Source organism: Nothoprocta perdicaria, unplaced genomic scaffold (assembly GCF_003342845.1).
Source record: "Nothoprocta perdicaria isolate Ctin4 unplaced genomic scaffold, notPer1 scaffold_209, whole genome shotgun sequence".
NCBI lineage: Eukaryota > Metazoa > Chordata > Aves > Tinamiformes > Tinamidae > Nothoprocta > Nothoprocta perdicaria.
In genome coordinates this window covers 1040454-1065934 of record NW_020455305.1, presented here as the reverse complement: position 1 = coordinate 1065934, position 25481 = coordinate 1040454, and the positions used below count along the sequence as shown (strand labels likewise).

At 37.6% G+C, this 25481-nt stretch overlaps 1 protein-coding gene across 2 annotated transcripts; it reads left to right on the top strand.

The window, feature by feature from the left end:
• The first annotated feature begins 492 nt into the window (after positions 1-492).
• Positions 493-23738, top strand: EXOC3 (exocyst complex component 3). 2 transcript variants are annotated; one of them, XM_026038358.1, is made up of 13 exons: positions 493-597; positions 2443-2627; positions 5667-5886; positions 8498-9179; positions 11305-11422; positions 13839-13964; positions 15415-15515; positions 15960-16070; positions 16677-16827; positions 17756-17878; positions 19932-20093; positions 22301-22428; positions 22872-23738. In XM_026038358.1, exons 2-13 carry the CDS (start codon positions 2484-2486, stop codon positions 23041-23043), a joined length of 2238 nt encoding a protein of 745 aa, XP_025894143.1. In that variant the 5' UTR covers positions 493-597; positions 2443-2483; the 3' UTR covers positions 23044-23738. The 2 variants fall into 2 exon arrangements, with proteins under 2 accessions (XP_025894143.1, XP_025894144.1); XM_026038359.1 differs by lacking the exons at positions 493-597; positions 5667-5886 and having other exon boundaries at positions 2569-2627.
• Positions 23739-25481: the final 1743 nt, after the last annotated feature.

The following is a 25481-nucleotide window of genomic DNA, read 5'->3' as shown; positions in this document are numbered from 1 at the left end:
CCGGGCAGCGACGGGCGGCCCGGGCTGGTGGTCGCCGCTCCTCCCGGGGCGCCCCGTTGGGAGGGCGGGCGGGCGGCGCGCAGCCGAAGCCCAGCCAGGGCAGCCCCGATTCTCCCTTTTCTCTCCTTTTTTCCCCCCTTCTTTTTCTTTCCCGTCGTGTTGCTGCGTGTCGCTCCGGGGCTGTTCGTAGCCGCGGCCCGTGTGGCGGTGTGCGCTTCCTGTGCGGCAGGCTGTGGAGCAGCCGGCGTGGCCGCGAGCCGCCGCGGCCGGGCCCAGCGCTTCAGGCCGCCTGGCCGTGGGTGCCTTCGTGGGACACCTTCAGTGGCCCTGGATAGCCAGGCCTCGCCGCGTTAAACCTGATACAGTTCAGCTGGATGGGGCCAGGTTTGCTACCAAAGGAAATAATTCAGTGTTTGACTATATACCCTATGTACTATTTCTGTAACAAATTCATATTTTAAAACGCCTCCTTGTTTGTTGTTTTGGTTGTAGATGTGTTCCTGACAGCTTGGATTGAGCGAAGCAGAAAGAGGGTATTGGTTCCACGTGAGCTCCTGTGCGAGGGGCAGCAATAAATCCCGCCCTTGGAAATGTCAGGTAGGAACTCAAACTTAGTTAAGGAAAATGGGCTATTAGCAGAGAAGTGACGGGATGTTTGCAAAGCTGAGGAGGTGAAGTAAGGTAAGAGCTTACACTGCAGAAGTAGTTCTGGTATAAATGTGTAGTCTTTATTTATTTTCTGAAGGCTTATCCTAAAAAAACAAAGTCAAACTTAAGATAGAGATATAGGATATTAGAGACTAGTTTTTGGGTTTGCTTTGCCTGGAATCTTTCATAGACCTATGAAATTGTAAAAATAACTAATTCTAATAAAGCTAAAACTATTACAGTTTAGCAAAAATGCAAGACATTTATTCTCCGTATTGATGTGAAAATTGCGGAGATGTTATCCAAAAATAAATATTGTAATACTAGGAAACATTAAATTGAAACAGGGGTGGAGGGAGGGATGTGGCTGCTAGCATTAAGGCTTTCATTAGTTCTTCATCAGATGACAAATTATGCTGGAAAGCTGATGCTGAAAGTCTTCAAGTAGCATTACAAATTTATAACCTGCCTCTGCTGAAAACAGTGAAAAGAGAGTCAAATTAATGAGACTTCCAGACTGAAAATTGATAGGGTTCTGTGTATTGGCTTCCATGGAATAACTGAGAGTTCTGTACAAAGGCTATTTATTTAATATGTGTCAATGTATTAATTAAACACATAACCTGTCAATTTTTTCAAAACCTTGGATATAGCCTGTATACTTAAGTAGCCTAAATATTAAAAAAAGAAAAAAAAAAAAAGTAAAAGATATCAAAGTAGGACAGGCATTTCAGTTCAGACCATCTGGAATTGAAGGAGAAAAACTAAGTTTTTAAAATATTTTATGCATACATACTCATTACATTTTTGGGCTGATGTTGAAGTATTGTCACGGAACAAGTGGTGGCAGGGGTGAGTGACAAATGCATATCCGTCACAAGTATGTATTACAATGTTTCCTGCCTTCCATGTGGAGTCACAATATTATGGATTTGGTGATTAAGTGATGCATTGGATATACTCTTGACTTTTAAGTAGCTGTCACTTTCAAAGAAGAATATGCATTTGAGGGAATGTGATATATAATAGTAACAGAGTAAAACTTGGAAGCATCCCATTCAGTTGACTTAAGATGTAAAAGACTTTTTATATCTGGAAGGAACTGCAAACTCCCAATGTGTTTCTTGTGGAGTTCCACACATAGCATGTACTTGCACTTTCAGTAATTGGGATCTTGTCTCCCATTAGTAGCCAGAGCAACTTGGAAGGACAGAACTGGTTTTGTTGCCAGAAGATTTTTGCCAGTTCCATGTTTTTTCTAATATTAGCTTTATTTATTTTTTTCCACCAAAATATAAATTAAACTGCTCTAAAACTAAGTCTACAGGTCTAGAGCTCCTGCAGCTGTGTTTCTGCTTTTGGTAGCAAGTTTGAGCTGTTGAAGAGAGTTGTGGTTTTCACAGCTCCAGCAAAATCAAGTTTTGTCTCGAGTTGACATGAGGTTCCTTTGTTCGTGTCTCATTCCTCTTCTAATAGGCAAGTCTATTTCAGAATTAGATAGAATCTTTATTTTAAAATGAAGATTCATTGTTTTCTTCTTGCAAGTTTGCTTATTGATGCAAACTTACAGAGGAGAAGATATAAAAGAAACACTATAATCAAAAGCATTACATGTAAAACAGTAAAACAATTGATTATTTTTAAAAAATATTTTCACTGCTGTTTGTAATACTTTGTAATGATTCTTCTGCAGAGTTGCTCAGTTATTGTTGCCAGGATTCGTTCTCCTGCCATTAGCTTTGAAGTGTCATATCAAATACAAATGTTTTCTAAAAGTTTTATATTTTTTTCCAGTACTGTTAAATGATGAAGGCATTTTGAGGTCCTAATCAGCCATGGAGGAAATGGATAGGGAAGCAGTGGCCACTGCTGTTCAGAGAGTGGCTGGGATGCTTCAGCGCCCCGATCAGCTGGATAAAGTGGAGCAGTACCGCAGGAGGGAAGCTCGTAAGAAGGCTTCAGTAGAAGCTCGACTCAAGGTACGAACTTTGATAAACTTGAGTGTCCGCGATACAGAACAAGTGTTTCTTTTATTTTTCTTTTGTTTTTCACCTGTATATTTTCATCCAGATAGTTTGAAAACATGGACTTTTTTGCTCTTTGTCCCCCTCTGCAAACCTTATGTGTTCTGATTCTAATGCAAGCTAATGATCTGTATCTTACTGCAAAGTTAACAAGTATCAAGCATTTCGTATATTTCCTATATTTTCTGCAGTTCATCAGTAAACCCTTCCCCTCATCCTTTACAACCTGTCAGCTAACGGATCTTCATTGTAGCGACTGAATTCTGAATGGAGGGTTGTCTCTGAAAAGGGTCACTGTGCTGCAAATGCAATTGCAATTGGTCTGACCTGACTTGGGCTGATACTCAGATATTTTGAGTAGTGGGTGTTAATATGATTGAGGGAAAAAATGGCGTCAATCAAAAATAAAAAAAAAAACTCCTTTTTTCCTTTTTTTTTCCCCTCTGAATGTTTCTGCCCACAGTGCAGTCATGCAAATAGCCTGTACTCCCTTTCTGACACAGTAGCTTGTGTTCTTTTTCTGACTCTGTATCGATATTACATGAGCACAGTCACTTGCCTACTGGCTGCTTCTGCAAACAGTGCATAAAGCTAATTTTATGAACCTTAAATACATGAGGTATCACGCTTCATAACCAGAAGGTTCCCTTGTTGCTTACCTCAAGTCGTCTTAATATCAACTATTTATAGAAACACTTCTTCCAAAAAGTAGCATCATCCTTTACCATTGAGAATTCACTCCTGAAGCATGTACTAACACGGGATACTTGCCAATTAAATGGATAGCGAAACAATTTTTCCCATAAGAATTAATGTAATGAAGGAGATATGTGGGAAGGTTTTAAGAAATACACTCTCCATCTGTATTTGTTGTTTGTATCTGATGTGGAGAAGGGATCATCAGCTGGAGCTGCTGACTTCTCATGCTGGATTGCCTTTGGAAGGTTTCAGCTACTTCATCTGTGCAAATGACCATGTTGCAGACCTTTTAGTATGAATATTTTGATGCTTCCATGGGACTGTATATAATTTCATCTTTGTCATTTTCCTTTGATCCATCAAGATATAATAAAGTCAATTGTGTGTAAAGAATAGAAAAACAGGAAAGTGGTTGTGCAACATCTTCATGGACAGATGAAGCAGCTGAGATCTTCTGGAACAGTCTTCTGCTCAAAAACAAAAAATCAGCTTCTCCTTTAGTTGGTGACCCTTCTATTCCTGTCTGCTCCCCAATATTCCTTTCTGCATTACATAAGTTGTTGAAATATGTTGAATGCAACTGCTTCAGGCACTTCTGATTGATGGCAGTTAGTGGAGCACTGTGTTAATCAGTTGGTAGTAGAACTCTGAAGCAATGGATAGAGCAGCACTAGCTAACCCTGTAGGCTTGTACCTGTGGATTGTGTCCAAAAGCAGAAAAAGAGCTACTTGGACAAAGAGCCTAAGTACTTACGCATATTAACAGTCACCTTTGCTTAGCACTTGCTCAGTAAATTATCTTAGCTCTGAAGTTCTGCATTCTTCTTGCGGTGAAGAAATTCTGTATACAAATTCTAGGAAAGCTCCTAGATGATAGGTTACATACCTGACTCTTCTTCCTTTTAATTGTGGTTGCACAGCAATTCATAAATTTAAACCTTGGGGCTCTAAAGAGATTAGGCAGGCAGGATTCTGATTCCATAGCTTAATATGTGGAACTGTCACCTGCAAAGAAGTAAAACTGAGTCCTGGTGATGGATATTTTGTTTGTTTGTTTTTAATTGTTGTGTATTCCCTCCTGGAAAATCTGCATGCTTGATTACTTCCCTGAAATGCCTGTAAACCAATGCACACAGCATGGGAAATAAGAGGAATTGGATCTGTGTGTGGCTGTCTGGCCATGATCGTGTTGCAGTAGCAGAGATACAATGGGGTAGCTCACGTGAATGGCATGTTGTCGTGGATAGCCATGTGGTTTTTAGGAAAGACAAGCCAGCAAGGCAAGGTGGAGTTGCTTTCTGAGAGAGGGCACCTGGAATGTATTGAGCTGTGTTTTAGGGATGTGTGAGGAGCAAGTTGAGAGGTTATCAGTAAGGATAGCCCAACATGGGTGAGAGTGTTGTGGGTGTTTTTGTTACAGACCACCTGGTCAGGAAGAATTCAGTGAGACCCTCTACAGACTATGGAAGTAGCCTCACAGGCCCTGGTTCTCGTGGGGGACTTCAGCCACTGTGGTGTCTGTTGGAAAGTCAACACAGCCAGACAAAACCGTGCAGTATGCTGTGGATTTGACTAGATTTCTTTCACTTAGCTATGCTTCACTAAAATGTGTGTACTGTGCTCTGAAATGATGTTCAAAGCCGGTAGCCTATCAGAAATAGTGACAGGTAACACTCATGAAGTAATGACTCTAGGTATCCATCTCAGCAACTTCTCTTCATGCCATAGTAATCTCACAGTTGGCCTATATCTGGGTGCTGATGTTAAACAGTGAGGCAAAACTATTCAGCTTTTTTTTAGTTGAATTTGTTTTGGTTTCCTAGCATACCGAGTTAATAACCATGCCAGAGTTTATTTTTAAGAGAACATTTTCCACTGTCAATCAAAAATTGAAATTTCTTTAATAAAAAACCTTTGATCTGTATATTCAAAGCTTTCTGGTGCAGCATCATCTTCTGTTATCCCTCTTTGAATTGAACTAAGGAAGGAAATTCAGAAACACTGTCCTACTTTCCCATGATCCAAGTTTAAAATAGACTTATAAAAGTGATGGTAAATCTGTGTTTCTGAGCTCCTGCATTAGCTTTGTTTGAAGCAGTTGTCCATGCTCTTCAAAAAAATCTCTTTAAAAAAAAATCTTAAACTCACATGCTCATAAATATTTCTAGTAGTCTTTAATATCATCTTCTCAGTTATTTTGCTCTAGAAGCGTTACTGAGGCTTGTTGGTTTGTTACTGTCAGTATGTTATGATATTATAATATTTAATGATTTTTTTTATCTATTTGTATTCAAGGCAGCAATCCAGTCTCAGTTAGATGGGGTACGAACAGGTTTAAGTCAACTGCACAATGCCTTGAATGATGTAAAAGACATTCAGCAGTCTTTAATTGATGTCAGTAAAGACTGGAGACAGAGCATCAACACCATAGAAAACCTCAAGGATGTTAAGGATGCTGTAGTGCAACACAGCCAGCTGGCAGCCGCTGTAGAAAATCTCAAAAACATCTTCTCAGGTAATCCAAAGTTCTATATGTAATTCATGAGAAATTGAAAGCACTTCAGTGTGGTACTAACAACTGAACTGGGTAACACGGTGAACTTCAAAACTCGCTAGGAATTAAGAGATGAGGAAAAATCACCTGGACATCAGATGTGGAAAAGTAGCTAGCAGCTTGTTAATACCTGTTGAGTTTGAATTGCTCTGTGAGAACTTCTAGGCTGGTCTGTCTTATTGGACGTAATGCAAGTCACAAGAAAATACTGCTTGCTAGCATTCAGTAGCAAGAAAAACATACTTATTGTAGAAGTCTAAAACGTTCAAGCAACATATACAGAAGCAAAATATCAATCCACTTGCTTATTTTCCATCTTTTTACATCTACATATCTTAGATCTTTTTACATATACAATAATACTGTTTTATAAAAAGTCACATGTGATTTTAGAAAGCAAATAATTTTGCAAAGAAATTCAAAATATCCAATAGCAAAATCTCTAGTCAAGGATTCTCTAGCAGTCTCTCCTCATAATACTTAGTGCTGTCTATCTTGACTTCAGCAAGGCTTTTGGCACTGTCTCATGTAATACCCTAGTAGGTATTACTTAGGTTAGATGAGTGAACAGCAAGGTGGGTTGTGAACTGGCTGAATGGCAGAGCTTAGAGTGGGAGGAATGCAATGAAGAAGGCTCTGGCCTCCTCAGAATTAAATCTGGCAAGACCTCTCAAGGAATGTTTCAGGTTTCTTTAAATTCATCAGCAGTGAAAGGGAGGCGAGGGAGAACATGGGCCTGCTGCTTAATGAGGTGGGTGCTCTGATGAAGGATAAAGAACAGGCAGAGTTACTGAATGCTGCCTTTGCTTCAGCCCTTACTGCTAAGGCCAGACCCTGGAGACAAAGGAGAAAGCGCCTGGAGAAGGAAGACTTTTGCCCTTGGTGAAGGAGGGTCAAATTAGAGATAATTGAAGCAAACTTGACGTATTTGACAGATTTATGGGCGTGCCTGAGTGTTACACCCAAAGGTACTGAGCGAGCTGGCAGGTGTCATTGAGAACTGGCTGAACGGCAGGACTCATGGACTATGTGTGTTAATGTTACAAGTACAGTTTCAACTGCACAGTCTCTACTTCAGAACTGAATAGCACAGTTGTTAATCAACTGATGCCTAAAGAAATGATGCGTGGGAGACACTGTTTCCTTGCAACACTGCACAGCTAGGAAAAATTCACTAAATGATTAATGTGACATAATGGATATTGTAAAGATTTGGAAAGAAAGGTGGATTATCCCTGTCCTGCACAACAGGACACAACCAGAAAGTTGTGCAGACTTTTTTGGTGGACATTTACAATTGCATCTTGAACCACATAAAATCCTTGACAGGATGTTTCTTTTTACAAGTCGTTTTCAGACCTTTTTTGCTCTGATGGAACAGTGAAAATGAGTAGGTGGCATATGCCTTTCATTTTATATGAGTATTTTATATATTATTTCCTATTCCCTTCTATTCGGATATTTTTTCATAAAATGTACACAGGAAGAACACTTGTTTTTTCAGACATGCTAGATTGGCTTGGTTAGTCTCTGTGAGAATGTATCTATCTGGTGCAGCAAGAACTGAGGTACTATTAGCAATTTAATCAAAATGCTCTCTGTCTCTATTTACGTGCTACGTCTAGCCATAGAGATCAAAGAAGAAAACCTCTACATCGCAGTACTGAGTTATTGGGAGCATATTGTTTCCTCTTATACTGGTAAATGGAATCGAAAATATAAGCCTTTTCTTGTCTGCTAAGAGGCTTTGAGTGTGAAGGGTCTCCAGCTAGGATCATTATACAGTGTCATTGATTCTAAGTTCCTTTAGAACAAAACAGGTATTTTTGTTAAAGGCGTTGTTTTTGCCATAATTAATCATCATAGACTGTGTTCCTTCATGCACCTTTTCCTTGAGTTGGCATTTTTATCACAGGCTGCAATATGGAGTGACTGCTATTACCAAAGAGATTCTTTTTTTTTTCCTGTTCTCAGTTTTTATCTTCTATGTAATTCCTCAAATCATGAATTTAAAAAAAAATCTTTTAAATAGCTCAGCAGTATAGGTAGTTTTGCCTGCTCTTACTTCCTGCCTTAGGCATGCAAACTGTTCCTTCCAGAGGGAACTAAAATTCAGTATTCATTGTATATGTGGAGCCGCAGCTGCACCAACAGGCTTAGTGATTTTATTTTTAAGTCACACAAATTAATACCCTTATGAATATAAGCTAGTAAGAAAGCTAATATTGCAGCAAGTTTTATGGTAGAGTTCCCTGACCTCTTAAGGGGAGAGAGAGAGAGAGAGAGAGCTGTATTCTTTCGGCATTATGATCTTCATTTGAGTAGCAATTTGCAGTTATAGTGGTTGTAATAAAGAATATGGAAGTGTTAGAATTAAAGATGTGGAAAGACTTTTAAAGGCATATTGTATTTACTAGCAGTACAGCAAACACAGGGGAATTATTTCCTTTAAATGATTTCAAAAGAATGGCTACAGCTATTTTCCAATTTGTTTTCTGATGCTGTTAGTATCTTAAGTTTATTTTTGTACTTTGATTGCATCATTTATTCTTTTTTCACCTTTGTATTTCAGTTCCTGAGATAGTGAGGGAGGCACAAGATTTGATTGAACAAGGGGAACTTCTGCAAGCTCATCGAAAACTGATGGATTTAGAGTGTTCTCGGGATAACCTAATGTATGAGCAGTATCGTATGGACAGCAAGAACACACATGACATGAACCTCATCCATACGTACTTTGGGGATATGCAGAAACTTTCGGAGGAGCTGGCAAAACAACTTTGGATGGTGGTTCAAAGATCTCTCGTTACGGTGCGTCGAGACCCGACCCTACTCGTTTCTGTTGTCCGGATAATTGAGAGAGAAGAGAAACATGACAGGCGCCTCTTAGATCGGAAGAAACAAACTGGGTTCATACCACCTGGCAGACCCAAGAACTGGAAAGAAAAGATGTTCAACATTTTGGAAAGAACTGTAAGCACTCGGATCGAAGGCACCCAGGCAGACACGAGGGAATCTGACAAAATGTGGCTCGTGCGCCATCTAGAAATCATACGTAAATATGTCCTCGATGATCTGTTAGTGGCCAAAACCCTACTGGATCAGTGTTTCCCCCCACACTATGACATTTTTAAGAAATTACTAAGCATGTACCATCAGGCGTTGGCCATCCGCATGCAGGAGCTGGCTTCGGAAGAACTGGAAGCAAATGAGATTGTTAGCCTTCTGACTTGGGTTTTAAATACGTACAAGAGGTAAGGTAATTCCCTTTTCAAGAATCATGCTTTTCTATTAGGAACAGTTGTGGGTAAGTAGCATGTAAAACACAGTTAATGTGCTATTAATAGTAACTATTATCAGACTAATAGATGCTTATTAATATATAAGAAGATAAAACTATCAAAGTGGGTAGTAGTAAAGAGTTTACTTTGTTGATATTTAAGTATTGTGGTTCTTAGAAATTGTTCCTTAATATTTCTTTGAATTTTTCTAATATTGTGGTTTGTTTGTTGCTTTGTAAGCTTAAAGTTTACTGCAGTTATACAGTTGTCTGAAGCTACTGTCACACTAAATAAGCATATTCATATTTATTTGCACAATTGGTAAGTATTGACAAGAGCAGAACAGACTTGAATCTTATATATTTGTGCAGTTAACTTTTTAGCAGGTATTGGGACTGTTTGTGTGTCCTTATTGCTGTTCAACTGAAAGAATGTAATGACTTCTTTATGTTCGCTCTCAGAATAATATATTGATTTGGTGGTTTGTGTGGTTTTTGTTCTTTAAGAATAATTTTTAAAGGTTGTCTCTTATAGTGATTACTGTGATTTAATATAGCATCTTATGCGTTCTGATTTTTTTTTTTTCCCCTGCAGATAAGAAGAGTTAAGATAGCATATGTTTAATTTGTGCTGGCCTGTGGTTACTAGGGCTGCCAAATTATTCTGGAAAAAATAATAGCTTTCTTATGGTTTATAGCTATAATCCTGTTCTCACCAGCTCATATTGACCCAGAGTCTGAGATGTGTGCACTTCTGCTGTCTCTATTGGCAGTTGTTCAACCTTAGTGTTTCGACAAATGAAACTCTTGGTAGGTTAGGCTATACTAAACAAACCTGTAAAAGATATGACTTTTCTAGGTTTTTTTTTTTTTTTTTTGTAGTGAGCTTTAAGATACATTTTGTGTTTAGAACTTGATGCTTTATCAAGTTCTGCCTCACCCTCCGGCTCTTCTTGCCTGCAAGAAACAACCAGTTACATCCCCTTCAGCATCCTTACGTCCATGACCAAGCTCTTTGATCTGTGGCTAATGAACACAAGGCAACTACGAGATGAAGGAGCTTGAGTTCATTTTCCTTTTTATCCAGTGTAATTAGAAGGCCAGAGGAATGACTTGACAATGAATGGAAATCATAAAAATGACACAATGTTAGTTCTCCCTGCCTGTGGGGGCATGGCTCAGACAGGCCCTGCTCCCACATTCTTCATTTATTTTCTATCACTAACTTTCCAGGAAAGCGGTCTTTGGTTGCGAAATTACCCTCCTGATCTCCCACCAAAAACTAGAACCAGGTGACTGTTGAGTTAGGTGATTGAAAGCTGTTTAACATCTCTTCATCCACATAATTTGAGATAGGGAGTGAAAACAGAGGCACAATTATTTACCAGGCAAACAAATCAAAATAAGGTCATTCCTGCAAAAAGAAGCTATGTAGCAGGTACCACCTGGCTGTAGCATGTTGGGAAGAAGGCGAGATGGTGAGTGAAGTAAACTTGGTTTCAGGTATCTGAGGACTTACTTCCTTCCACATCTGCACCAATGAACAGGATGGAAATTAGAGAAGATATCTTAAAAAAATGCCCAGCCTTATGTTTCTGAAGAGGAGCCTGAGAGGGCAGCTCAAAAATTGTGTTCTTACATGTCACTACAGGCTGCTGTCAAGATGATCATTAGCTGTTATATGTACGTTTGGAGTTGGGAGTGGAATAAGCAATCGGCTAAGGCTTGGAGTTGGAGGGAGAGTAAGCTACTCGAGAAGGCTGCCTGGAGAGCTCGCAGGAGTTCGGTCACTGAAAATCTTTGAGGAATAAGTTAATTTTCTATAATTAGAAATTTATAAAAGGTTTAGATATAATTAAAATATTTTTGTAACTTTTTTCTTCAAATATTCTTGGCTATAGCTTTTACATCCTTTTTTATTGTATAGTTTAAGTTTTGTAAATGTACTTAATTGTAGCTAGTAGCTGTTTGTATTAAAGATTTTGACATACAGAGATAATGGAAAACTGCAATTTATAGTCATTATGCCAAAAAAAAGCTGTGTAGTTTTTAATATTTTAACTTCATTATTAAATTGCAATGTCTTTTTTTAAACTCAGTGCAGAGATGATGGGAAATTCAGAACTATCTCCTGAAGTGGATGTAAATTGTCTGAATCTCCTAATTTCACAAAATGTGGTAGACCAGCTTCTCAGCAAGTACATGTCGACGCTTACTGTAAGTAGTAGCAATGCAAAGATACTTCCAAATGAAACGATAGCTATCTCAGTGCCTCAGTACTTTTTTTGCACCAGAGGAAACTATTTTTGTAAATGGAAACTTGATATCACTTTTACAAACCTCATATGCATGCTGGCTTGTTTATAGATAATTGTAATCAGAAGATTTTAGAGATGTAAATCATGAAAATCAAAGAGTAATAATGCTTTGCAGATTATATATGCTTTTTAGATTTTATTAACTGTTTTTATTAGAAAGAAAAGAATTCCAGAGTTTATACTTACATTCTTTCAAATGCAGAATGCTATTAATTAAAGTATTATCAGATTAATAAGCCTAATATAAGATTAATAATGCTGTTTGGTCTATATACAGTTGCCTCTGATACATTTTTTTCTGAGTGATCTCCTCAAGGCATTCAAGATGTTCACACACCGTGTTTGCCAGACTGATTCTTTTAATGGTGTTTAGTTGCCTCGCTGTCCTCTGCGTGAGTTTACTTTCCTTTTGGGGATGCTCTTCCAAGTGCATCTTAAATACAAAGACTGCACGTTGCTTGGGATAGGTGACTGCAGCTGGCAGTCCCTGAAAATTAGACAACTGTAGAGTAAAGGAATTAGTATATGTTTTTTTTCCCTTTTCAGAAAAAAAAAAAAAGGTCTTTTTCTTACAGAAGAGTCTCTGTCTATAAGATAAGATTTAAAGGCAGTATTTTCTTGGTGGATATTGTACTGAGTGGAACTTCGGACCTGCTTGTCCTGCATAATTCTGTTGCATTCCTTGTCCTCCCGAGTATAGGAGTCCTACTACATGGGGAGATTTTGGGCTTTTCTCCGATAGCTGCTAGAAAATAGTAACCCTTTGGGGTTTATATCCATCCCAGATGTAGGAAGAAATCCTTACATTTCTCTCGCTGAAATCAGTGGACTGTTAAAGTTCAGGAGAGTTGCTGGTAGAGACTCTGCTTCACATTAGCTTTACTAGAACTTCTTTCAAGTTTATTTTTCTGCACTTACCTTTAGGATAAACAAGGGCTGGTTTATTTTCTTGAGTTACTCTGATTAAGAAAATGCCTTTGAATTCATTTAACCCTTTCTCAAGATGAAAACAGGTATTGATGGTGTTGTCTTTCTTTTCAAAAAATTTGCCTGCCTACTGGAAATAGTATTAAATATATACCACCTTAAAAATATCAATAAAACTACCTGGTTTTCTTGAGGAGTAAAGCACTAAGATTTTTTTTGAGGAGCACTTCCATTTGAAAAAAATGTTGTGGCAAATAATGATCTTACTGTAAAAAAATGTAGATGTTCAAGGGGCTGACTTAACAGTAACTTTTTCTTTGCATATCACACTCATCAGCGCAGTCCCCTGTTCATAGGTGTTCTTGTACATCCATTCAGATGATGGCTAAGGTCATATGAACCATCTTTACATATAGCACTTACTGTAGTCAGGAGTCACCTCTGACTTTCAACCACCTTTTTTGTTCAGGAAAAGCTTAACGACTTAGTTTCTTCCTTTATCCTGTTAAGAGTTCCGACCCAAAAAAGTGACCTTAAAGCATTAGGGAAGGAAAAGTCTCCTGTTTTGGACTTTGTATGATTTGCACTCTCTGTAAATGCCTACTGGTCACGTTACATAAGCAGGATATGTGAATATACCTGTTGTACACTCATGGGAAAAATAGACTTTTATTTTTAAATGAATTCAAAAGAGCCCAGTGACATGTTTGGTAAACAATCCAGTGTTCACTATCTGCTCTTGCAAAGGTGTCCATGCTCTCTGTGTCATGCAGTTGATCAGAAAACCAGTTTAGACTGGTTTTAAGAACAGCTGGTGACTGCAGTATGGTGCCTCTGCTTTGTGCGAAGAAAGGCTTTTTTTGCATCTCCGTCGTGTTTTTTTGCAGTGCTTAAGTTCCAAGAAACCCAACCCATTAGATCTGGTTTTTAGCCAGCAGTAACAAACATCCGTTTCATTAAATGTAGGTAAATGGCACAACAGGCAAATGTGAGAATTTTTGTGCAGTAGGTATTACCCTAATCCTTTCAGTTGTTGAATAAAATCTTTTAGAAGATAAAGCCTGAGGCTTAATAAGTGCTTCCAAAGTTGGCAAAACCCATTTATTTGATTCTTGCTTTGAAGTGCTCCTGTTCAAAAACATGGTTTACGTTGAGTCAGGCTACCTCCATAAATTATTCCTGTTTACCAGTATGGTATTTTTTTTCCTATTTAGTCTATGTAAATCCTAACTTACGATACTTACACCCTGTAGGAATCACTGTAGTGGTCAACATTATATATTACTATGTCATAGTTCACTATGAGAATAGCTGCTATTCCAAATACTTTTTTTTTTTGCTTGTTTAGGTTGATAATCTTTTTTTCTTGGTGGTTTTGTTTAATGCAGTCGAACATTATTGGTTGGCTACGGAAAGCGCTGGAGACGGATAAAAAAGACTGGGTCAAAGAAACTGAACCAGAAGCAGATCAGGATGGCTACTATCAGACTACACTCCCAGCTATTGTTTTTCAGGTATAACTGAGTCTTTCTAAAAAATATGCAGAAGCAGAGCATGGACTAAGAGAAAAATGTTATATGTAGTGAAGTGCAATTTGTTTTCCTATGGAGTAGTTAGTTCTTTTTTGTTTGTTTTGAGATTTTCTTTGCTTCTTTTGGCTTAAGCACTCAATTTACTTTCAGTAAGTGTGTCTAAGAAGATGTTTTTCCTAGTCTGTTTAACTGAGATACTTGTACTTTGTTAAGTACTCTTGCATAGCTCTTTATTTAAATTTGTAATGCGAATTTACCAGATTACGATGTTTGTAAGCTACTGGAATGTCACCTGCTAATATGACACTGAGATAGTAAGGCATGCGTTTGTTTCTAGAAATTATTCATTACTTACACAAATACCTTAGAATACTGTGGAAAAAATTTCTCTTAAAGATCCAAAAAAAAATTGCTGTTTAAACATTACTTCACTTTAAAACTGCTTTCAGTGACTGTCTGAATTATGGAAGATCTTAAGTTGGAAAAAATGCAGCTATTTTTAAGATGTTAATAAAATAAAGTTGCACCACCCAATTAGTGACAGATATGGGAAATTTTTAAATCTTTATCAACTAGGAAAATAAAATGTAAGCCAGTTCTATTCATTTCCTATTTTTTCTTTATAGATCTTTAGGAAAGAAAGATGGCCTCTTTCCTCCTCTTGCATCTGTTTCCAATTTTTTTCTTTTGTCTTTACGCCACGTTCTTCACTATGTTCTTTCTCATTTATATTAGCACCAAAGTTGACTAACAGGCTTAAAGTGTGTGATTGAAAACAAATAGCGTCTGATTTAGCTGTTGTGCTCATTATCAGTACTGTCAAAGGCTGCAATATTGAGATATGTGTTACAGTGAAACTTCTGAAATCATCTCAGAGTAAAAATAGGTCATATGTTTTGTTCAGTTTTTATGCCTTTCCTCTCCAATCTTCTCTTCTCATACACAATTTTTTGTAGGTCACTTAGAGCTGGTGCTTGGTTGCAAGTTATTGCATAGAATTTTGGCATCTGATACTTTACTAATGCAAAATCACTATTTTTACTACATTTAGGGGAGAGCAATGGAATTCCTGGTACAGTTATTTATTACTGCTGCAGGATATGACCCACGAACCTTGGTCCCTTATAAAACAACAAGTTTCTATTGAGTAGAAACTTGGTTTCTTTCTTCTGCCAAAAAGTAACTGTTTTGTATATCAGAAAAAAAAATGTGTTATCTCTTAATGACTGTCAGGAATTTATTAACTACATCTGTGAAGATACCAGGGTGGGAGGATGCTTAGTAAGTGGAAATTGGTCCTGTTTAAAAAAAAATGTATAGAGAAAGTTGGTGATAATGAGTCTCTAAATAGAAAATGCATATAAGAAATCTGTCTTGCTTGCTTAGCGATTGGTATAGGCTTGTCTTTATAACTCAGATCTTTTTAACTTAGATGTTTGAGCAAAATCTTCAGGTAGCAGCTCAGATAAATGACGATTTGAAAACAAAGGTACTCCTCCTGTGTCTTCAACAAATGAATTCATTTCTAACAAGGTAAAAAAAACTTTTAAAACTTGAATGCTTTGTCCTGCCTTTGTTTCTCTACTTTCATGCTTGTTTTTCCTATTCGTGTTTTTTTTATTGCTTGGTGTTTCTATAATGCACATACCAGCCAGGCTGCTCCTGACCTTCCTCTTCCGTGTCCTGTCCTTTCTCTTCTCCCTCCCTTCCTTACTTTTATATCTTTAATTGGTATTCATTTCTAATAAGGGAGGCTAGACAGAAACCACTTTCTTGAGCTCAGCTGCCTTTTAAAATCTTTTAGATAAAGAGATTGTACTTGGAGCAAAGAGATTAAATGCAGCATGATTAACAAGCCCATTATAAAGTATTTCTAAAAGTACCTTACAGACCACTAGGGAGCATTTGGCCCTACAGTGTGTACTTAGTTATTACCTGTTTCTGTCTATTTAATGCTATACCTTGGATATATTACAGGTACAGAGATGAAGCACAGTACTATAAAGAAGAGCATCTTAAAAATCGTCAGTATCCTCAGTGCTATGTTCAATACATGATTGCTATCATCAACAACTGCCAAACGTTTAAGTAAGTCTGCACACGTTTTCAGTGTTGTAGAAAAAAATCAGTACCTTTACATTCGTAATACTCTACCGCCCGAGGACCTTCTTTCCAAGGTAGAGTTAGCTGGGCTGAACAAAGCAGGCAGGCTTCAATACGTTAATGTTTTAGGACACAGGTAGTGTAATTGCCATTGCTTGTGCCAAATCAAACTTCTTATCAATCCCCTGATGCAAAATGCCATTGCTCTGAGAATTTGTCATCAAGGATGGAACCTGCCGTTTCTCTTGCATTTGATCTCTCACAGCCCTCCTTTAGAGGGTGATTAAGGTAGAAAAACTGGAGTGAAAGAAATAATCATTACTAATGTTTGAGTTGAACAATCCAACACCACCTTCAACTATTTCTCTGCAGCTGTTACTTTATTACCGACATAAAAATAGTTTAACATGATCCCTAGAAGATTGTGCTAGAGAATGAATTAGAGCTTCCGAAGCAAGCAACAGAAGTTACTGCCTGTTGGATAAGTAGGGCTCTCTAGCATGTCTTTTTCTGTGTGTGCACTCAATTTAGTAGCCATAAAATTTTGCATCTGCTTCAGTACATGATGAAAAGCCTTGTTATTTGTCACAGAGAATCTATAATCAGTCTGAAAAGAAAATACTTGAAAGTTGAAATGGAGGATACATTATCCAGCAGCCATACAAACATGGATGCGATTTTAGACACCATTGCCAAAGAAGCATGCTCTAGTCTGCTAGATGAAGTCTTCATGGATTTAGAGGTTGGATTTTTTATTTTTGCACTAAAGAATATAGTTGTATAAAATTGCCCATTTTTTTTCCCATAATTTAAGTAAATTGGGAGTGTGGAGGGGAGGGGAGAGGGACTGAAATTAGAGATGGGAGAAGGAAGAAAAATGCCTCAGGCTTTTTTGTTTGTAATAGCTTTTTGAATTTAACATACACCTGAACATCTTGAATAATGCACACCTTAAGAAAGGTGTGAGGGCATTGTTTATCTGAATTTTCTGGGGAAACTCTTCAGCAAGATCTTTATTTGTCATTTGATCAGTAACACTTCATCTCTCCACATGGGGATCAGTTTTGATTTCTAAGTAATACAGCAATATGGGTAAGAAGATACTGAGAATACTGGTATTGCCCATTATGTAATTTTGAAAAGGGAATCAAAGAGCAGAAGACACCAAGTTTGGAACAGGCATATGAACTTATTAGGATCATATGAAAGAGGGAAAACTGAACAGCTAATAGCAGCTCAAGAGAGAGCATGAAGTTTCAGTATTTCACTGCTTTTAAAGGTGCCTTGTGTTTCAACCAGTATACATCAGAATTTATGCTAATTTTTGTTCTTAGACCTTGGGTTTTTTGTGGAGCATGAGCTATTTAAGTAGAGAATTGAAATATTTTTGGAGAACTTGTATAAAAAAAAAATAGGTTAGTGAAGTTGGTCTATATATGCATTCAGTGTGTGTGTTAGCACAGTAATCTATAGTGGCTGTCACTTTGATAGATCTGCTGGATTGTGCAATAAGATCATTTTCTACACTAACTGCATATTTCCTTTGAAGAAAGGTAGGTCCCAAATGTTTGAAATTTAGAATTCTCTCTCTTTTTTTTTTTTTGTAGCTGCACCAAGATAGCATCAACAAAAAAAAAAAGTACTTATCATTTTTGTCATTATCTTTTCAGCCACATCTCAATGAGCTGATGACAAAGAAGTGGTTGATGGGGTCTAATGCTGTGGGGACTATATGTGTCACTGTGGAGGATTATTTCAATGACTTTGCAAAAATAAAAAGGCCCTATAAAAAGGTAGGTGCAAAGCATTTTATGGAAAATACATTTAGAATTGTGAATATCATTATTTTGAAAACTGAGCATTTCAGAGAATTCAGAACTAGACTATAAAAATCAGAATTTCAAATTTATTCATTGCTGGAAATTAAAAAAAAATATTTGTAAGGTCCATACTCCAAAAGTCTAAAACATGCTTTCCTGATCTATTTTGACCAAATTTTCAAAGAAAGATCAGAGTTACAGGATTTAGTCCAGAAGACTGTATTCTTACCAACTTGTGTTTTTCTGCTTCTTAAAAGCTGGCAGATAAATAAAACTCTGTCTTATGAAACTAGTACTGCTATCCTGTAATTTTATTTAAGTCCACATTTTGCAATTTCTGTTTGGCATATGTATCATAAGGCATACTTAGTTCTTTTGATGAACTCTTAAGGTCTTATTCAGCAGAGGAATTACAGGTATATTCAGTCCCTCCTCCCCCCCCCCAGAAAAAAGGCACAAAAAAGTCAAGTCAGTCCCAGAATAGTCTATAACTGTGGTAGGTTGTGGTCTCTATTTTAAAATAATCCTGGCTAATCTTGATCTGAAAATCCAGTTTTTAAAAGCTACATGAACAGAGCATCTGAGAAAATACAGTAGCCTGATGTGTAGGTCATTATCTTGAACAGAAAAGGTCTGGGTCTTACATTCATTCTGCTTTGCTGTTTCACTATATACAAAGTGAACGCCCTGGCCAAGCGTGAGTTTTCTTTTTCTTACTTGGAGTACAGAACAGCTGTCCTCTGTGTATGCTAACTTTTCAGAGGAATGAGTCTACATATGTCTCATAATCTGTTCAGTGGAATTAATCTTCTTTTGTATATTTGGGGTCAAATCTGCTGAAGAATTTGTAGAATTTGAATTTGTAGAAAAAGGGCTGAGAAAGTGGCCCTGGACAATCTATAAATTGAAATTAGTTGTGTTTTTGCTCTATAGTAGGTCTTAGTTCACATTTTCTGCCTTCCAGCTGGGGCTGTCACTGGCAATTTTTTTTCTCTCCCGAAACCTTTCTCTGAAATTTTGATTGAAATTAGAAGCGTGTACTAATTGAAAATGAAATTTATTGTAGTTATTGAAACACTGTAAAAGGTTTGTGACAGTCTGTTTTGTAGGCTTTCTCTTAATTGAAAGAAACCTTCCCAGCATACTTTAGGGAAAAAAATAACTGAAATCTTGTGGTGTTTAGGATCTCCCCTCATGTTAGAATTTAAGCACCTGCCCCCCGCCCCAAACTTCAGCATTAGCTTTACATCAGTGCTGGATGCTGAGACATTAGTAGCTATCCCCTAGAAGAAGAGAAGCTGAGAACAGCAAAAGTCAAGTGGAAGATGAGAGAGAAAGGAGAGGGCGCTACCGGCTCTGCAGGTTCTGCCAGCCTGCACTGAAGGGTTTCTGAACCAGCCTCATTCCAGGGCGCAAATGGTGCAGACCTGGTTGGAAAGCTGAATGGAGAGACCGACCTGGAGTCCTCCTTTGTGATGGCTGATTCATCAAATAGATATGAAAAGCAAGGCTTAAAGAGCAAACAAAGGCAGGTTGTCTCAGTTTCGCTTTTAAGGTCATCTTCCTTATTCTACAGTTCTTCCATGATAGTCTTTGGATATGCTTATTCTCCAAAATAATGCACATATGCTGTCAGAGATGTCTTGTTTTTGTTGTTTATCTTTCTGGTATTTGGTGCGTCCTTTTCATGAAGGAAGGACAGATTTTCATTTCCATTAGCATCACAAAAATGTAAACCCACCCATAGTCTGTAGCCTTATCTTGGAGTTACGCTGACCTTTGAAACTTGTTGCTTACAGTTTCCTCTGGCAGCAGTTCTTGGAAAACTGAAGTATTTCTTCAGTTCTTAGAAAACTGAAGTATTTGTGTGGTAGTCTAACAAAAACAGTGATGATGAATTACAAACTCACATTTCAAAGCCTAATAATTCCTCAAAGATTAAATCTAATGGTTATGTATATTAAGTATAAAGGTTATATTTGCAAGTGTCACATGTATAATCCACAACCGTTTCCTTTTCTTTCAGACAATGACTACTGAGGCCCATCGGAGAGTGGTTGTAGAATACATCAGAGCAATCATGCTAAAACGTATATCTTTCAAGAATGCAGAAGAGAGAAAAGAAGGTGCAGAAAGAATGATCAAAGAAGCTGAGCAGTTTAGATTTCTGTTTAAGAAACTTGCCCCTGTAAGTATTTGCTTCAGGTAGTGCTGATTAACCTGATATTTTAGAAAATACACAACTTGTGAATAGCAAGAATGCCCAGCTGAGGCCCTGGATGGAGTTTCTGAACCCTTGTTAGCGTTTCTAAGCAGCTGTTTTCTACTGCTGTGTGTTTTGCACAACTTTCTGCAGTTCCTTCTGGTAGCCTCACAGTGAGAGGCACCCTGTATGTTCAGCAGTAAGAGAAAGAAAAAAAAAGCAATTATTTCATCAGCGAGAAAATACTTTTTTTGCCTGCAGGATAGGGGGATATTGCATCAAACAGCTATTAATTGGCTAAATATCAGGTAGTATGTGTCATTTAGAAATATAACACAAGCATGTTGGCCTCATTTAAATCAAAATAAAGCTATGGAAAAGCAGACACCAGAAAGGGAGTTGAGAAGCCACTTATGAAATACACTTAAAACTATATATATTTTTTTCTTTTTAAGTGCATAAGCAACAGGAAAGCAAGTATGGATAAAAAGGGGGGAGGAGGAAAGACTGCACAGAGCAATAAAACTACAAAAACTGGGGTGAGATTTTCATATCTGCTCACTGTGGAAGATGTTAGGGCAGCTCCTATACCAGAATCTTTCATTATGGATGATTCTTTTTAAGAACTGTTTCTAAGGCATTTATAGAAGAGATTATGGAATAAATAGATAAAGTGAACAGTGTCAAATTGTCAGGAACAGGTGATGTGAAATTTGGGAGTGCTGAAAGAGTTAAAAGAATATCTAGACTATCCACTTAATAGAATATCTAGAATATCTATTTAATACATTAGCTGATATGTTATTGAAAGTTGCCTTGGTAGCCAAATGACCAGAAGGAAGATAATGCAGGGCTAACTTACAAATCTCAGAAAAGATCAGGTCTGCATATGAGTAAGCCGTAGTATTTATGCTATCAAATTAACAAAACTTAAAGGCTAGACTGGATGGATGTGAACAAATACAGCATCTTTTTTGTAAGAAAGGAGTTTTTTGCTGGTGTATTTAGGATAAAGTCTGCAGATAAGGAAGAAGCAGCTGGTTGTCAACCTGGTATTCCTTGTGGCTTTTGACAGGTTACTTCACCAAAATCTTTGCAAAAGAATTTAAATGGCTTTTGAATCAGAGAGAATGTGTGTACTTACACATGTAAGTAACTGATGGAAAGTGAAGGGTAGCAGGATGAGTTTCCCAATGGAAGAAGATACCAATGAAGTCTGAACAGATTTTAGAGGATCTTGTGATACCCATAAGTTTCTGAGCTGCATGGTTCCCGAGCTGGTAGGGTACAAGAACCAGCTGCAAAACTGGCTCTAATGGGGTCTAACTGGCTCTAATGAGGTCTAACGAAACAGCCAGGAAGCAGCAGCTGAACATGCACCAACTTACAGCTCTAACCCCACCGAAATGGTGAGGTCTGAGTCGATTGCTGCTGCTCAAGAATAAGATCATAGAATTCAAAGATGTCCGCTTAATGCCTGACACCACTTAAAAAAGGAGGTAGTATTTGGAGAGGAATAAAAATGAAGATAATAAACATTATGCCCCTATGGAAATCTGTAGTACGTGTGGATCCTAGGTGCAGTGTGATGATAGTGTTCTTTACACAAACTTTTAATCAGATAAATACATTACAGTCCTTCAATCAGATGAAGGTGACCATGAAAACAGGGTATGTGGCAGAGACCTCTTACGACATGAGCAGCACAGAGATGGTGGATAGTGAATCAGCTCTTGTTGAAAAGATACTAGAATCCAGAATTTTGCAGAGGTTCCAAAAGCAACTGAACAAATTCAGTAAAGTCCCTTGCAGCCCATAAATTACAAATAATTACACCACTAGATTCCCAGGCTGCAAATTGTGGGCACTGCAGGAGTCTTCTAGAGAAGTAATTCTAGGAGGGCTATTTCTGCCCTCTTCTTATATTCTTGTTTTAGGCATTTGCTCTTAGTCGTATACAGGTGGTGTTGGTCATATAGGTAGTGGGTTTATTAAAATAAAATTGCAAGTCAAAATGGGTAAATAGCTTGAAATAGAAGAGGAAAAAGTCTCGGTGACAACTCGCAGCTATTTTGTTTATTTTATGAAGCTCTGTTTGGGGGAGCTAAACAGGATCACAAGACAAACACAAATTTAAGGGTAGTTTATGGATTTGAGCAGAAGTTGCTTTTGTTTTATTTTTCATCTTGCAGGGATCTGGAGAAGACACTGAAGGACTGTGTGGCATCATTGAAGCCATTGCAGAAGTTATCAAACTAACGGATCCTTCACTGCTTTATCTGGAAGTTTCAACTTTAGTTAGTAAATACCCAGATATCAGGTAATTCTCTTTTCAAAGTTAAATTTTATATATGCATTGTGTTAGAATTAGCTCAGGACTACAAAGTAGCTATATGTAAATATTTTCATGTTGTTCATATTTTAGAATATAATAATTTTCTTAAACTGATGCTAATAGAGAATGTGTATTTTCTGAACTAGCATAATAAAAATTACTTACACTCAGTGTTCTGGGAGTATAAAATACATCTTAGTCTTAAGAGTAGTAACAATGTGTTACATTGAGATGGAAAAGCTAGTTCTGAGTGACCATATATCTGATTAAGTACTTGAGGTCTTAAAAGTACTTCTAATACTAGAAATACAAGATATATTAGAAGTACACACTAAGGCTGGATTGTGAACTAAAAGTGATCTTTCTTACAGAATATTATTTCTACAGAGTTTCTTACTAAAGCCAGTTTTGCCATTTTCTTTTGGCAGGGATGACCATATTGCAGCTTTGCTCACAGTGAGAGGAGATGCCAGCAGGGATATGAAGCAGACTATCATCGAGACTTTGGACCAAGGTCCAAGCCAGCCAAATCCAAACTATGTCCCAATTTTTAAAGAAATTTCAGTTCCCACTCTAACCGTGCCAAAGCTTCTTAAGTAATTGACATTCTGTGGGTTTGTGTCATTACTACACTGGGATCATCATTTGAAATATTTGAGGGTAAATGTGGCAGTGCTTTTCCAAGTGAAGTTCAATACTGACACTTGCTGGGTATGTTTGAGGGCTTCATGTGGGGAGGCATAATCAGTTTTCTAAAAGCAAATGAAATTAAAAGCACTTGAAATCAAATTATTGTTTCAAGAATGAAGGTTCTGATGGCCAGATTGCTTTTAATTGACCCATCTTTTAGAGCCGTATTTGCCCTTAGGAAATATATGTTTCTCATGGAATATATTTGCAATGTACAGTGTGTTGCTGTATAAAGGTATTTATACTGAAAATAACAGAACTGAATTAGTGCTTAATGCAGAGTAAGTAGACCTGGATATACTAATGTACATTGCTTACAATACCTAAGCTGGCTATATCTTAAGGACTATCTTTATATGGCACCGCACTGGACGTATATTCTCAATTCACTTTCACGTTGTACTTTATATATGTATTTACTCTGATGTAAAATAGTTTATTTCAGAAAACGTAATTATAAAATCAGTCTCTTAGTTAAGAGATTCAAAATTGTTACCATGCAATTTGATTACAGAGTGAAGGAACTTTAAAAAAGATGCTTTAGGTACAAAAATAATTCTTCGTTGATTCACTAAAAACTACACAAACACCAATTTAATAAAATGTTAAAGCTGTTGCTACCTTCAGTAGTGTATTCCTTGCAACCTTACAGAATTACAGTAGATCTCATAATCATTTTTTTCTTCAATTGTTTGAAATTTAGAGCAGCTTAGATTAAATGTGTGAATATTACTCAGATTTAATAGTTTCTGGGAAACTTGAGTTATTCTCATTTCCATGGCATTTTAAAATTAATGCTTGAAGTTCATTTCTAGTATTAACTGCCTAATGACTAGAAAATTGCTAAATTAAAGTGTTTTCAATGAAGGACAGAATGAAGGCATCATCTCTGACAACTGTGTTCAGCTATTGCTAGGAAAGCGCAAGAAGGGGCAATTCTATTTTGTGCTAATTAATGTTCTTAAGTTAACATATTAGCTTGGGCATTAGCCTGTGAACACACACACACACACACACACACACACACACACACACACACACACACAGTTTGGCCCATCTCACTACCCAGAATCGATGCATTCAATGTCAGCAGCTGTGATGGAAGGTAAAACAAAGATGTGTGTGTGTGATGTGTGTTTTGTTTTGTTTGTTTGTTTTTCTTGTTTAAGCTTTCTGGAGGCGCAGTGCTGCATTTGACAAGGCTCTCTCTCCATCTATGCTCACACAGAATCTCTGAGATCCCTCTGTCAAGGGCGTTTGGCAGAGTGTTTTCATTGATTCATTAGCCATGTTCACTGAGACACCCATTCAAAGGACAGAGGTTATTAACCTGTTCAATTCTTTAAGATCTGTTGTCTTCACAGATTCCTTGCGTACTTGCAACCATTGTTTCCTTCTTCCTCAAAATGAAAATATTTCAGTTGTGTTTTTTGTATACTGTATCTTTAACAATGCATAGATTTTTTTCTTTTTCCATTTTTTAGTTTTCTTGTGTCCGCTGGGTTGGACAACTCTGACCATGCTTGATGTAGAGGCCAGTAAAACTTTCCCTCTTAGCTCTCCTGAAGATTTAATGCTCTCAGGAAAATAGAGCATTGTGTGTTCTCTCCATATGACTTTTCACAGAAGGATTTGCCCATACCATGATCACATAAGAGTAGCTGAAAGAGTGGGAAGAAAGAAAGGTAATCTTTGAAGTTTTGCTTTAGCAAATCTGCTAGCAAAAGGTACTAGCCCATTCTGTCAAGGTCGCATATTTACGTCGTGCGTCATGCTTTTACTTCATGCTTCCTGAGCTGTACATGACAAACTTGTGATTTACTTTTTCCAGCTTCTCTCTTTGCTAGCCTCCCCGTGAGTCATAAATCTGCATCCCAGCAGTGGATGACAGGAAAGGAACAGGGAATTCCTGTGTGTGTATGGCCGGGTCATGCTTCCCACCATTTGTAGTGAGGGTTTCACTGAGCTGCCGAAGGCTTTTGAGGGTGGTAGTGGCTACGTAGCAACTGACATCTTGTTTGACTTGTCTTGCTGCTCAGGAGCTGACCCTTGAGTTCACTGCGTTTTAAAAATAACCAGGATTTCCAAACCTGGAACTTTAAACACATTGAACTGTTGTTTGTACAGAGCAGTAGTCATCTCTGTTCAATAGAACATGACATTACTTTCCCAGAATGCTGGTCTGTGAATTGGAAAGAATTACATGGTAGTTTCCTTGGCACAATCTGTAGAGCTGCCGCTTTAAGAATGGCAAGAAGGGGAAATTAATTTCTTAAGCACATTCCTGTACAGGAAATAATCCTTTTGTTGTCAGAAAAGTGAATTTGCTGCCCATTTGTGTGCCATGT